The following is a 14,849-nucleotide window of genomic DNA, read 5'->3' as shown; positions in this document are numbered from 1 at the left end:
ACCTGAGAGATGTCTTTAAGTATCTACTTGAATCAGATAATATAAAAACCAATACAGTCATTTATTCAAACTTAGAAAAAGGTTTTCTTGTGCATTAGAAATTAACAGGAAGAAAGTCAAGATTATTTATATTAGGTTTATAACTCAATTAATTTTACAATTTTAAGTTTTCATTGACCTGTTAATGAACATACATATTGCACTTAAAGATTAGATATTTATTTTTAACTGCTTTTCATGTTTTAAAAAATCCATATATTCTTATAAAAGATAAACTGTTATATGCTTTTACACCGAAAAATCCATTTACTCTTGTAAAAGAAAAATAACTTGAAATCCTAATTATATATGCTCAGGGCTATGGTTAAAAAAAAATTAAATTTCTCTCACTATCTAGTAAAAGTAGTTGATTTAGCAAAAGGAAACACCCCCACTTAGACTTTAACAAAAAAATGGAGCCATTGAAATGGATATGACTCAGTCCCCTGTGACCTCACCAGCATCTGCTTCAATTACCTTCTGAAAATGAAATAACCAAATTACCATTCAGCTTTCTGCTGTGCTAACAAAATTAATCTGAAATATCAAAATTCATCTGCTTTAAATTATGTATTATATAATTTCTAAACCAAAACCTCTTCTAGCTCTAAATTGTGAAGAACATGCACCGTGGTTGTCATAATCAACAATAACATAGTCTCACAGACACAGGACAAATGAATAAAATGATTAACGACCTGGCTCAAACCATCCTTGACAGTAATTTGATTTAAATCATGCCACCTAATTCAAAATCAGGATCAATCAACTTTGCATCTATTCTGCTTTGTACAACAGATGTGATCTTAAAAATGTATGTGTAAACTATGTTTTAAATGTTGGAGAGTGATTCAGAAATATAATTTGGTTTTGGGAGGGGTTTAGTATAGAAAATAATATTTAGGGGCACCCGGGTGGTCCAGTTAGTTAAGCGTCTGCCTTTGGCTCGGGTCATGATCTCAGGGTCCTGGGATGGAGTCCTAGGGACTCCTTGCTCAGCAGGGCCTCTCCCCCTGCTTGTGCTCTCTGTCAGATAAATAAATAAAATTTAAAAAAAATAGAATAAAATATTTAAAGCATGAATAACTGGCCTCTAATTTAACTGCTTCCTAAGTTCACATGATCATATTCTGATCATCTAGTCTGTCAAGTATTCCATAAATACACTAATAAATACCACTTTAAAATTTTAATGTAATCCATATTCTTATTCTATGGTTCTTCTATATCTATTTCATATGCTATGGTCACACCTAAACAATTTCATCTTACAATCATCGAGTGACATTTCTCACTCTAGTGCAGGGTAGCCCCACCTTCCAGTCATCTTTGACTCTTCTTCAAGTGAAATCAGGTACACAGTAGTAGTATAGAACTATTGAGAAAAGGCCTCCTTTTTGCTCTCCACCACTTTCTGCCTCAGCAGAAGCTAACTCCTGTCTTGCTTTGGCAGGAGACCCACGGTTTCCCTGGTCCAACTAACTCCTCTTCCCTTCTCATCCCCAGGACACCTGGATTCATGCTCTATGAATTCAGCACCTGCCTTATTTGGTGCTGAATCACACTGTAAACTACTACGTGTCTTACTTGGTCTCCTTAAACTTGGCCCATTATCCTTTTCACTTCCAATTTCATTTATGTGTGAGAAGCAAAAAGCTGGAAAAAGTAGGCAGGGCTGGTGCACATTCGTTGGCATAATACTCCACAAAATGAATACAGAAAAAAAAAAAAGGGATGTTAACCATTTTGCTTATGCAAACTGTATTTGAAATGGTGAATGAAGGAAAAAGGAAGTAAAAACTCATGAACACATGACCAATGGCTCAAGCACCAAGCATCTTTACAAAATAAAAGTGCCCAAGCAAGGAGAATATCAGATGTTTGGGCCTCCAACTGTGAATCTAGAGAGGAAATAATAGGGCACTTCTTGCCACATCCCTAAAAATACAGACAAAGGTCAGGAGATTGGTGACACTTTTGCTGGTATGTGGAGACTTTCAAAGTTTCCTTGAAGCACCAGAGATTCCTACTTTGCTCCAAATTTCCCAAGAACAATTTGGTATTGACAATCAGAAAATACCAGTTTAGTACTTTGATACATTTTATCATTTAGATCATTGAGTCTCAATGATCCCTGCCTGGATAACCAATCAATTTCTATAAAATTCAATTCAACATAGTTGAATAAAGAATATGGCATACTGACTAGAGACACGGCTATGAGGTCTGGGACACCCAGGTTGAGTCCTGGATCTGCCACTCTGTAGTCATGTGACCTTGGGCAAATCCACAACATCTATAATAAAGTTCAGCATCTTTATCTTAATTGGGATGATAGCAGGACCTACTTCATGGCGTAATTAGGAGATTACATGAGGACACAAATGTGTCTCTGTTACACAGCAAATGTTCAACAGATGTTATCATTCACCCTGAATGACCGTTAGATGCAGGGCATAAAGTCAGCCCTTGTGAGAAATAGAAAAATGAGAAAGAACCAACAATACATAACAAAAAATAAGGCAGAGAAGGTGAGAATGTTATGGGTACATCCAAAGGGCCCCAAGGGAAGGGAAGGCATGAGGAGGCTGTAGCAATGTGCTCTGAGTAGGAGAGCAGAGGAGGGCACGTCTAGTGTTTGTGTAGGTGTGTATGTGGTTAGGGGTGGGAAGTTAAGATTGAAATGAAATAGGAAAGGTGTCAAGGAGATGGAATCACAGTTACCAATGGGTTTGCCATCGCTGTAGACACAGAGAGGACAGCGGCAGCAAAGCTCATCATACAAATAAAGTGTCAGACGGGGACAGAAAAATCCAAATAGGCTATAAAGACAGAAAGGTAGGAATGATATTCCTATTGTGCAGAACCTCAAATTTGAGAGAAGACTCCGGGATGCAGAAGTGACATACCTGAACTTTGTCTCAGGAAGACTAATCCGGGAAGATGTGTGGGAAGACAGGCAATTAGTGTTTGACTTATGAGGGCAGAAGGGGTGACGACTGATGGAATTTTCAGATACAAGTTTTGGGGGAAAAGAAAATATTTTCTACTGAAATCACCAACAACTGGAGTCCAGGCCTGAGCAAGGAAGCTCCTGAGCTGTGAGCACAAAGCATTATCCTGGTTCAGGACTCAATTTCTCACACTGCAGAGTCGCTGTACCAGCAATAATGAAAGTCTTCGAGGGCATGTGCCAAAGTGTCTCTGGCTGCAACAATGCCAAGTTTCAGACAAGTTCAGAAGTCAGTTCAGTTGAAGTCTTCCTCAACTGTCAGCAACAACATTAAAAAAGGAGGAAGACAGCTTAAATCATTTACTTTTTGAGGGCTTCGGATCTTACCTGCGTCTAGAGTCTCGGGTCTTTCCCTGAAGGCTGGGACGACAGCATGTTTACGGACACGTTTCAAGGGATATATCAACTCCCTGAAAATTTGCACCAAATGTATGCCTCTGTATTTATTCTTCTTTTTTCCCAATTGTTCCAGTATTCCTCATTTAGGCAGCATGCTTTTATATTAAAATCCACTAGTGCTTATCTTTCATTGGTACTTACTTTAAAGATTTTACATACATATTTTAATTCACTCAATCTTCCAACAATATCTTAAGGTAGGTACTGTTATTGTCCCCATTTTGGAGAAAAACTATACACAGGTCCCTGCAGCTAATAAGTAGTTCTCCAGAGGAGAAACTTATGGGGGGCCCACAAACAAAAAAAAGTTCCCCAAGCTTCACCATCAAAATGGTTCCCCACTTTGGTAGTTTCGTTAGGTTACAACTCCATCAGGTCTCACTCCAAGATCTAGGACAATCCAGAACAGCCTGAGATTTCAAGAAGAAAGACCCACGCTTGTCAGTGATCCTCGAGATTGGTTTTATAGGGAGCCATTACACTGCACTGGGGGAAAATATATTTATATAACAGGTACTTCACGTACAGCTGTCTTTGAACAGTTGGTTAACATGTATTAGATCAACAATTTTCAAAGAAATTTTTTGTTCCAGGAGGAAAAACAGCCTCACTCCCAGTATACCAACCACCAAAGACTCCTCTAGAACAATGAGTTCTTTTTATCATGGCCCCCAGGAAAAAATAATTTTAAACTGTGATTCAAGACATACATGCTTGTATACATTTAAAACAACATTTTCATGAAATACTGTTTATTCTAACTACCTACAACATATTCTGGTATTTTCCATTCAGTCTAGCTTTAGTCCAGACTAATCTATTCTGTTCCATTCCATTAGAAAAAGTGCTGGTTCTTATCCACTAAATTGATTTCACGACGCCCCAGTGGGCTGTAACCTATAGACTGAAAAGCCGTACACTACACGGAATTAAATCAAGTCATTTTGCCTGTTCCTTAAAAACAAAGCAAAAAGCATGAGCTTCTCTGTTAATGTCTAAATGTTTATAAGACTTTTTAAAAATCTGTAGAGAAAAGTCAATGATTTCCTAAAAACATGAGCAGCTCCAACTTGACCATGGATATTTTCCCCATTAATGAATGACAGGCAATATGTAAGTGTTCTCTTAAACTCTGCTTGATCTGAACTCAATCAAAAAAATACAAAGCATAAGCCTTAAAGAACATTACAGCTCATTTAGGAGTTTAATTGGCAATTGGTAATATTTCCAAATAAGGCACAAGCAGCTTTCCTATAGGAAATGGGTTTTAAAATATTCTCAGTCTTTTTTAAGAACAATAAAATTGCTGAATACTAAAAATTTGTGGTGATAAAAATTAAGACCTGGGGCGCCTGGTGGCTCAGCGGGTTAAGCGTCTGCCTTTGGCTCAGGTCATGATGCTGGGGTCCTGGGATCGAGCCCCAGTTCGGGTTCCCTGCTCAGTGGGGAGCCTGCTTCTCTTTCTCTCTTCTGCTCATGCTCTCTCACACACTCTTGCTCTCTCTCAAACAAATAAATTAATTAAAGAAAAAAGAAAAAATCAAGGCTCAGAAACCATTTAGATCCTACATTAAAGAAGCTGCTTTGTATACTGTCTTCCAGTTGGTCAAAAAATATTTAACACTTGCTACATGCCAACCACTATTTTGTTTAACAAGGCACATGGAAGGAGCAGTGACCTATGCAGAGTCCCACGGCTCCAGACGGCCCATCTGGGGGTGGGGGGTGGGGGGGAGTGACTGCAAACACATGAACCAGAGCTATGAAGATCACACACAGAAGTGTCCCTGGGCAGTGCTATGGAGCACTGCAGGCACTCATGGCAATCACAGTCTTCCAGGACGGTTCTTAGAATTTGAAATCAAATACGCTCTCCAGTAAAACCAACTCACACGGCGTCCTTTCCAAACCCATGTACAATTTTTCCTACTTACCACATAATGAGGCCAATAACATGTTCTAATCCCCTTCTCAAGAGTAAAAATTAGTGCTTAATGCAATTTAAACAGAGATAATATGGAATGAAGAAAAGCAATCAGAGATACAGACAAAGGAGACTGGGTTTCAGGGCTCAGCTCGTCCATTTAAAGGCTAAGTGACTGGAGGCAAGTTATTTAACCTCCGAACTACAGATGTGTCATCTGCATTTAGATCTCCTCGCATGATCACTGTGAAGATAAAGGGAGAGAATGTATGCGAAGGCACTTTGTAAAGTGCCAACAAATGCTATTATCATTACCTTTTATTAGAATCCCTAGACATAGTGAACCTGAGAGCATAAAATATTAACCAAATATTAAGAGACTATGGAGTGAACATTTACCCAGCACTTAAAACAGTTCTAGTTGCTTTTCATGTATCAGCTCAATTAAAACCTACATTATGACTGAATATTTGAATCCAACCGCCGGTAACATTACAGTTTTTCCTCAAATCTTAGACATGCTAAGGTTCTTCTCTAATGGTCCTTGGCCCGCAGGAAAAAACAATCTACAGACTGTTAATTAAAGGAAGGGCGAGAGTTCACATCACACCACCCCACCCATGTGGCATATTCCTTCTGAGCACAGGCCTACCACAAAGCAGCAACTCTCTCTTAGGGTCCAAAGGCAGCCTCTGTGGGGCTGGAGAGGCAGAGTCCTCCCTGTATCCTCAGCAATGCTGCGGACCAACCGGCCAGACCCACCCAGTTGACACCTGCCACTAGATCCTAGACTCTATACTCGCCCAAAAGGGCATTCTGGGGTTTTCTGTATTTCTGCATCCATTTCTATTTATAGGCAACTACTCTTCTTCGATAAGAGGCAATCCCAGCGAGTAACATGGATCTCTGCAACCCTGTGAAGCCCTGACTTGCACGGATAGGCTAACCAGACTGCAGGTTTCCTACTGCCTAAGTTGGTCGATACTCTGACATTAAACTTGACGAGACGTAGTATGAGATGTCCTCAAGCTATAAACAAGTTTGTTTTTTAAAAGGTCACTTAGAATGCAGGATGCACTTCTCACATCAATCACAGTGATGTGAATTAACCCGTGTTCTACAGGCCCCCTTCTGCCGCCGAGCGGCCCCACTGCCATGGGCAGCACTGCAGAGCATAAGCTGTGGCAGCAGGACGGACCTGGGCTCAAATCCTGCCTCACCTGCCTGCTGCCAAATCTCACTAAAGTTTATCCAACTCCTCTGAGTCTCAATTTCCATAACAAAATGTATTTGGGTATGAAAATGTTTATAGGTCAGATGCTTGGTCTGAAGGTCATTTAGGTCAGTGCTCCCATCCTTTTTCCCAGGAAAGTCTGCACAGAAGAGGATAATCCTCACACTGCACATGCCACTCATGGCTATAGGGGACCAGCCTACGTGGTCCCACCAGGCCACTCAAAGGGCAGAGGGGTCGGTGTCTCTGTCATGCTCACTCAACACGTGAGAAGGTGTCAAACCCCAAGGGTGAGCCTCTAATCCTCAGTTAATATACATAAAGGGGCCTGGCACGGGGCTGGCGGGTCACTGAGAATTTCACCTTGTGGGCTTGGGCTCCAACTCTGAAATAAAAGGGTGCCTCAGAATTCTCAAAGCCCATGGGATGATGTAATTCCACTTTAGGCAGTTCCAGAACTTAGCTGAGCTCATAACAACATTGTTCCTTTGGGAACTGTGCTTGTACTCTGGACTGCTGTGCTTACTCCTGCCTCCCTGATTTGAACCACAGGAGTAGCTCATGGGATGGGAGTGGGATATCAAGATAAAGACTTTTAGGTGAAGATGAAAGTACAGGTAAGCAAAAGAGCTAAGGTCAGAGGTGACTGAGCACTCACAGTGCCAAGCATTCTGCATATATTACCTCAATTTTCACAGCATCTTGGTTTGGTTTTGTTTGAATGAGAGAGCCACACAATCGACTAGGAATATTTCCTTAAAAGGCTATCCGGTGGGTTCAAATACCAGACTCCAGAGCCGCCTGGAGTGGGCTGAAGAAGCAGCCAAACCCCAATCAGTGTGGATAAGGAAGCAGACCTGCTTCAACTCTGGTCCGCGTCGCTGTGTCCCATTTGGACCTCATCACCTTGGTTCAGGCTGGGAAGCTCCCTTCTTCAAAGCCATTTTGCTAGTAGGTTATTATTTGCCGTACTTAACAACAGCAAGAAATGTGGGGTGAAATTGAGAACACTTGGCCAAGGTTATAGGTTTCCAAACACAAGGTGTTCTGCTGATGGGTCAGAGGTTCAAGGACGAAGAATTGCCAGGGTAGAGGCTGGGGATGGAAGTGGGGGTTGTCAGAGGAGTGGGGATCGGAGCTAAGAGGGGAAGTGGGGGTTTTCAGAGAAGTGGGGACCGAGCTAACCTGCAGAGTCTGGGGTGGGAGGGTGAGGCAGGAAGAAGAGCATCACCCCCTCCAGGCTGCATGCTACTGGCTCTGAAGCGGGTGGGTAAGAGGAGAGCAAGTGGCAGCAGCAGCAGCTCTGATAACCAGGAAGGAGTGGGAAGACGCCAGCAAGTCCTGGGAAGAGGGACTTATGTGAACAAAACAGAATCTACTGATGAGTCTCTACCCCTCAGTGTCTATTTACAGACCCTGTCAGACCTTATCAGAGGGGAAAAGTAAATCTCCTACAAAATACTACTTTAGAGTAACTGAAAATGTATTTTTAATATCCTACCTTAACCCCCAATCCTGAAAGCTATGTTTTTGTTTTTGTTTTTTAATGTTCGAAACGCACGAAGAGCCCAGAGTGACCTACCCTAAGATCACTAGATGGCTTCTAAATTCTGCAAAAGCCAAATGATGTCAAACAAAGTGTGGGAGAACTCTGTGTGGCACTACTGAAGAGAAACCTGCATTCTAACTATATGGGGAAGGAAGGGGGAGCAAGGGTCGTAATGGATAATGATCACCCCAGAGGATAACACAAGGAATATGACTGGCTTTAATAATTCAGGTTTCCATTTGGTTCAAGACCTGTCAAGTACCAAAGGATTAATCCTCATATATAATATACTAACTTTGTATAGACGAATTCACAGATTCTTTGCAAAACCATGGGGAAAAGGTGTTGAGAATCATTCAATCTGGAATAGATGACTGGTATGAAACAACACCCAAGATCCTGAAAACCAGGTGGGCCCGGGCCAGGAGATCCCGAAAACCAGGTAGGCCAGGGCCAGGAGATCCCGAAAACCAGGTGGGCCAGGGCCAGGAGATCCTGAAAACTCCTTAGCACTTATCCAGAATAAATCTATCTAGAAGTAACACTAATTCACCCTTGCATTTAGAGTCACACCGGCATATTTCAAGATAAAGTATAAGAAAGGAAGTATGGGAGGGGATCCTCAAGACACTGATTTCAATCCAAAACTGGTGAAACAGGGTCTTTCGACTTTGGCGTTAAAATCAGAGAGAGGGAGAAGGACACCAACAAAGGAGGTAGAAAAGGAGTTTTTACTGAACACATAGAAACATACAGCGTTTACGAAACCACAGCGTTTACGAGAAAACGGAGGCTATTTAATTTCATGGAAGGATAAAGGGCTGGAGAGAGGGGGAGCAGAGTTTAAAAGCAATTTTTAGGGTTTCAGATACATATTCTGGTAACAGGTAGAAACAAGGACAAATCTTCCTTTTGATCTCCTCTGCACTCTAGCAGAGATTTACATAAGGTGGTGTGATGGCGTCAGTTCAGCCTTCCCCTTGGCCTGACTTTACACTCTGCTGTGGAAATCTTGCTGGGACTGCCTTGATGCACACGGCTCCGGAGAAATCAGCCCTGTGTTGTCAGAAACTGACTTTCAGCTAGGTCCTGTTGGTAACTCCATGTTATGGTGACTCCACAGTTTAGCCAGAAAGCATTTGAAAAGAGCATTGACTTCGGTTGCCTCTTTTCTGATGATGGAGGGTTTTCTGGTTTGCCTTTTAGGCCGCCAATGCATTGTCATAGCTAAGATTTGTTCTCTCTCTCTCTCTCTCTCTCTCTCTCTCTCACACACACACACACACTTCCTAGTAACTAATCACGTTAGCATGCTGTTAGAATAGCATCACTGATTTTTGTTCTTGGCCTGTTATCCTTATGCTCCTAAGGTCATACTTAATTTTTGGCTATGCTTTCCTTTTCATTGTTAGAATACTTGTCACAAGAGGTCAAAGCCAGTGTAACAATTACACTTTGTATTTTTAAAAAAGATTTTATTTATTTATTCATGAGAGACACAGAGAGAGAAGCAGAGACACAGCCAGAGGGAGAAGCAGGCTCCATGCAGGGAGCCCGATGTGGGACTCGATCCTAGGACCCTGGAGTCACGACCTGAGCCGAAGGCAGATGCTCAACCCCTGAGCCACCCAGGCGTCCCAAAATTTACATTTCTGAGCTGAAACAAATGGTACCATTCATCCAGAACAGTTTCACCTTGCATCCTCGAGTGAAGGGGCTCCCCTTACTCTACATCTTAGGAACCAGAGGTGGTGAACTCTGAGCAGCCTGTGAACCACCAGGTACCCTTACTGCTGAACTCAGGGTGGATTTAAGCTGAGGAAGCAGGTACATAGCTTTCAAAATCGCTATACAGGGCATCCGTGAGCAAGAAAAAAAAAACCCATGTTGACCGAAACTCACATCTCATATAAAAATTAATTCAAACTGGATGACCGACAAGTATAAAACATAGTATTATACAACCTGTAGAGAAAAAGACAAAAGCCAATCTTTAGGACCTACGCTGGATAAAACGTTAGACCTGACACCAAAAGCACAATCCATAAAAGGAAACAGTAATAAATTGAATTGCATCAAAAGTAGAAACTTAAAAAAAAAAAAAAGTAGAAACTTATGCTCCGCAACAGATGCTGCTAAGACGATGAAAACGAGTTGCCGACAGGGAGAAAACAGCTGCAAACCTTCCGTTAGAGGACCGGTATCTGGGGCGCATGGAGAACCCTCAAGACGCGGCCTAAGAAAATGGGCCGAAGACCTGAGCAGGCCCTGCAGATGGACGATGGCTAACGAGCCCCCGAGGGGGCTCAGCTTCTCTGGTCATGCAAACCACACTGTGACGTGTCACTCCACAATGATCAGGACGGCGAAAATATTAGGGAGTGACAAGAGGTCAAGTGACCCCGTGCTGGTGGGGCACTCTTGCAAGGCTGGCGGGAAGGCGCGTGAAGCGGCACGGTCACTCTGGAAGGGGTACCCCAGTTCCTTACGAAATTCTATGTGCACATAACATCCGACCCAGCAATTCCCACTCTTGGGCGTTTAATCTCGGAAAATTTAAGACTCATATTTATACAACATCCTGTACACAAATGCTCCCGGTGTCTTGATGTGTAACAGCTCCAAACTAGATATAACCCAAGTGTCCTCCAGTGGGTGAATACATGGAAAACTGAAACAGGGGTGCCTGGGTGGCTCAGTGGTTGAGCATCTGCCTTTGGCTCGGGTCGTGACCCTGGGGTCCCGGGATCGAGTCCCACGTCAGGCTCCCTGCATGGAGCCTGCTTCTCCCTCTGCCTGTGTCTGTGCCTCTCTCTCCCTGTGTCTCCCATGATCAAATAAATAAAAAATATTTTTTAAAAAAGAAAGAAAATTGTGAAATAGGCAAACCATGGAATACTACTCAGCACTAAATCAGAACAAAGTATTGAGACACGTGACATCTTGCACAGATCTCAAGTGCTATGGTCTGAATGTTTGTGTACCCCTAAAATTCGTATGTTCAAACCCACGGTAGAGCCTTTGGGGGGTGACTAAAGTCATAAGGGCAGAGTCGTCAAGAATGGGATCAGTGCCCTTATAAAACAGCTATGAGAGGGGCGCCTGGGTGGCTCAGTTGGTTAAGTGTCTGCCTTCGGCTTGGGTCATGGTCCCAGGGTCCTAGGATGGGGCCCCGTGTTGGGCTCCCTGCTCAGAGAGGAGCCTGCTTTTCCCTCTCCCTCTGCCTGCCACTCCCCTGCTTGTGCTCCCTGTCAGATAAATACAGTATTTTTTTTTTAAGATTTTATTTATTTTTTCATGAGAGACACAGAGAGAGAGGCAGAGACATGGGCAGAGGGAGAAGCAGGCTCCGTGCAGCGAGCCTGACATGGGACTCGATCCCGGGACCCCAAGATCACATCCTAGGCCAAAGGCGGCGCTAAACTGCTGAGCCACTGGGGCTGCCCTAAATACAATCTTAAAAAAAAAAAAAAAAAAAAAAAAAGGAGGTATGAGAAAGCTCCTCGCCCCTTCTGCCATGTGAGGTTAGAGTGAGAAGATGGCCTTATAAGAACCAGGAAGCAGCTTCTAACCAGAATAGAAGCTGGCACCTTGGTCTTGGGCTTGCAAGCTCCAGACCTGAGAAACACATTTCTGTGGTTTACAAGCCACCTAGTCCCCGGTGTTTTGCTACAGCAGTCTGAATGGGCTAAAACACTAAATGAGAAAAAAATCTAATCTCAAAAGGTCACATATTATAGGATTCCATTTATATAATACTTTTGAAGTGACACAGTATAGAGACTGAGAACAGACAAGTGGTTGTCAGGGGAGGGAAGGAAGTGGCTACAAAAGAGTAGCACGTGAGATGGGTTTGATCTGTATCTTGGTCGACACCAAGATGTACAAATCTATACATGTGACAGAATTCCACAGAGCTAGATACACATGAATACAGAGATGAGTGACCGTAAGCCTGGTAAAATACGAACAAGGTTGGTGGACTGCATCAATGTCAACATCATAGGAGAGTTACATAAGGTGCTGCCATTGTGAGAAACTGGATGAAGGGTGGAGGAGAGTGCTCTGAAATATATCCTACAACTACTTGTGAATCTACAATTATCTCAAAATAAAACCTTTTTAAAAGGTCACTATATAGTTCTTATTTATTCTAAGTGCCCTCTTTCTAATATTCCATCCATTCGATGCCTAATTTCTTCTTCCAGTCTTGCTACTCTGTAGTCTTAACCAGTGGAAAATGTCGCCAGACAATTACTCATTTAACTGTTGCTTTCCAAAATCTCTTATTCATAGTTTACTATTACTTAACTAGCTCATGCCAATATTCCAATACTGGCTCTGAGGCTGCATGAAATGGGCAAAGCACTGACTCTTATCTCACTGGTAACATAGTGGGAAACGCAGGTATATCGTGAAAAAAAATAAAATAAGTAAAGAACTTGACACATAGTAGTTCCTTAAAAGCTCATTTCCTTCCTTTTTCTTATTAACAATCTAAAACCTAGTTTGGTTTCTGGATTAAAAAACACTAACAAAACACTTTGGTTTTCAGCTTCCAAGGCTCACATTTGGAAAACAAGAAAAGCATCTTTAACAAGCACAGACTGGGGATGTGGTGAGGCTGAATTCAGTTCTTAAGAAATATTTCAATTTAGGAGACCATAATGATCATTTTAGGCCTATGTGTTCTCACTTTGAGTTTGAAAACATTCTATCAAAATGGTAAGTGTTTTAGCATATCACGCACTTTATTATGCTGAGTAGCTGCCCAATATATGGTTAAATCTGTAAAGAGTAACGAGTCGTCTACTAGATTACATCTACTCACAAACCAACAATTGTATGTATGTTGGATGAGTTCAGCTTTAATGATGACATGAACTCCAACGGGAGACTTTCATCCATTCCATCTACAAAAATACTTCTTAGTAGCCGACTCCCAACAGGTAATAGGCTTTAAATACGTCCTAGATTTTTTAGTCATAGCTACAACAAGTAAGCTACCAGAGCAGCAGGAAATAAGCATTTAGGACCCAAAATTCAATGTACGTTGCTAAATGTGAGCTCCCAAGCAACATGCTGCTCAGTGCACAATGACAGCGCTAGATCCCCTGAGCAGCTCGGGCCTGCGAGAACTGTCAAAGCTGGAAAGACAAGAACCAAATGTTTTTCCTCTGCTGCGAGCAAGAAAAAGGATGAAAACAAAGTATATTTAGTTTCTACTGGCTAACTGCTTTGTTTATGAACACTCACAAAACACAGAACGCCAACTACTTGAGGACAAAGCCCCCCCCCCAACATTTTCTTCAAGTACCGATAATTTTGTAAAGCAATGCTTACCGAGCGAAATAACTTTGTTTCCGTTCTTTCTTCTCTTCCTTGGTATCCATAATACACAATCAAAATGCAAAGGATTTGGAAAAGTCCTTCTTTTTAATCAATGAGTCATAACCCTACAATAAAAAAAAAAAGGATTGTAAATTAAGAAGTTTATAACAGCCAAGATGAAGAATAAAGCAGAGTGGAGCTACACGGCCCATCACAAAGGGAAGATAAACTTTAGCCAGTAAACGCAGTCCCATGAGTGATACATAAAATGCAAAGGTCTATGGGGGAAATAAAAATACCTACAATGATGATGAAGCTGTTAAGCCAAAACAAAAGGTGGCTGGAAAAAATTAACTGAAGTATTTTCCTCGCAATTAACTATTACAAAATGTACTAAAATGGAAATCACTGATTTTTAAAGATTTTTAGGCTGCCTATGCAGAAGCTAATTATTTTTTTCAATTTATGAACTTATCATTTTTTACACGTAATTAATGGTGAACATGTCTCATACATAATTATGAAAAATGGATCACTTAGGTGTTTTACAAGAATGTTCTTTCTTTAAAAATAACATCAGTGTTCTACTTTATTTTCGGAAACATGCCAGTGACTACATCCCACTTGAGCAAATGTGGAAATGAAAGTACAAAGCCTCAGGAAGCTAGTCCTCAAAATGGCTTTAAACGCTTGCCTCTGCGTCTCCCTCTCTCCACCCTGCTACCCTTACCTATGCTTCCCAGGAGCAGCTTAAACCTGTAATAAAAGGCTGTCTCCAGATCAATCTTCCTTAACTACCACTTTCATCATGCCACTCCCCTGCTCAAAAATTTCCAATGTCTACTTCCTGCCTGATTCACTAACCTATATTTTCTGCAAGGCATTAGGTAGCCCTAAACTGCATCCTCTCATCCCGAGGGGTATCAAAGCAAAGGCAAAGAATGTTCATCAATCAAAATTATTTCCGAATTCAATTCCACGAACAATTTTTTAAAGGATTTAATTTTTAAGTAATCTCTACACCCAATGTGGGGCTTGAATCCACAACCCCAAGGTCAAGAGCCACATGCTCCACTGACTAAGGCAGCCAGCGCCTCTTCAACGGACAATTTAATTCACAATACATATTCCATGGAAGGTACCAAAGACAAAGAAGCCATAGGGTAATATATTTACCCTAATAGAGCTTACTGTCTTACAAGGGAGACACTTAGGATTTCAGGTCAGTGGGATACTGACTGCTACGGAGGAGGGACAGACGCCTCGAGAGCCCAGAGGAAGAACCACCCAGTTTCATGCAGGGCCCACCCCACGGGCTCCCCACGATTTGAAGGGTGAGTGTGGGTTCCCTACTTAAAGG

At 41.9% G+C, this 14,849-nt stretch overlaps 1 protein-coding gene and 1 long non-coding RNA gene across 3 annotated transcripts in view; one reads left to right on the top strand and one right to left on the bottom strand.

Moving 5' to 3' along the window:
• NCOA7 (nuclear receptor coactivator 7) overlaps positions 1-14,849 on the bottom strand; it is a 147,406-nt gene that overhangs the window by 109,644 nt on the left and 22,913 nt on the right. For both annotated transcript variants that reach the window (XM_038526724.1, XM_038526725.1), the window contains exon 2: positions 13,502-13,614. In XM_038526724.1, coding sequence (XP_038382652.1) covers positions 13,502-13,551 — 50 coding nt within the window. In that variant the 5' untranslated portion in view covers positions 13,552-13,614. The remainder of the gene's footprint in view (positions 1-13,501; positions 13,615-14,849) is intronic.
• On the top strand, positions 7,108-8,459 carry LOC111096224. Its single transcript, XR_005353882.1, has 3 exons — positions 7,108-7,226; positions 7,373-7,560; positions 8,175-8,459. It is a non-coding gene; the product is annotated as an uncharacterized LOC111096224 (long non-coding RNA).

This window comes from Canis lupus, chromosome 1 (genome assembly GCF_011100685.1).
Source record: "Canis lupus familiaris isolate Mischka breed German Shepherd chromosome 1, alternate assembly UU_Cfam_GSD_1.0, whole genome shotgun sequence".
Taxonomy (NCBI): Eukaryota; Metazoa; Chordata; class Mammalia; order Carnivora; family Canidae; genus Canis; species Canis lupus.
Note: the sequence above shows the minus strand (reverse complement) of the source record. Positions and strands in the feature narration are given on the sequence as shown.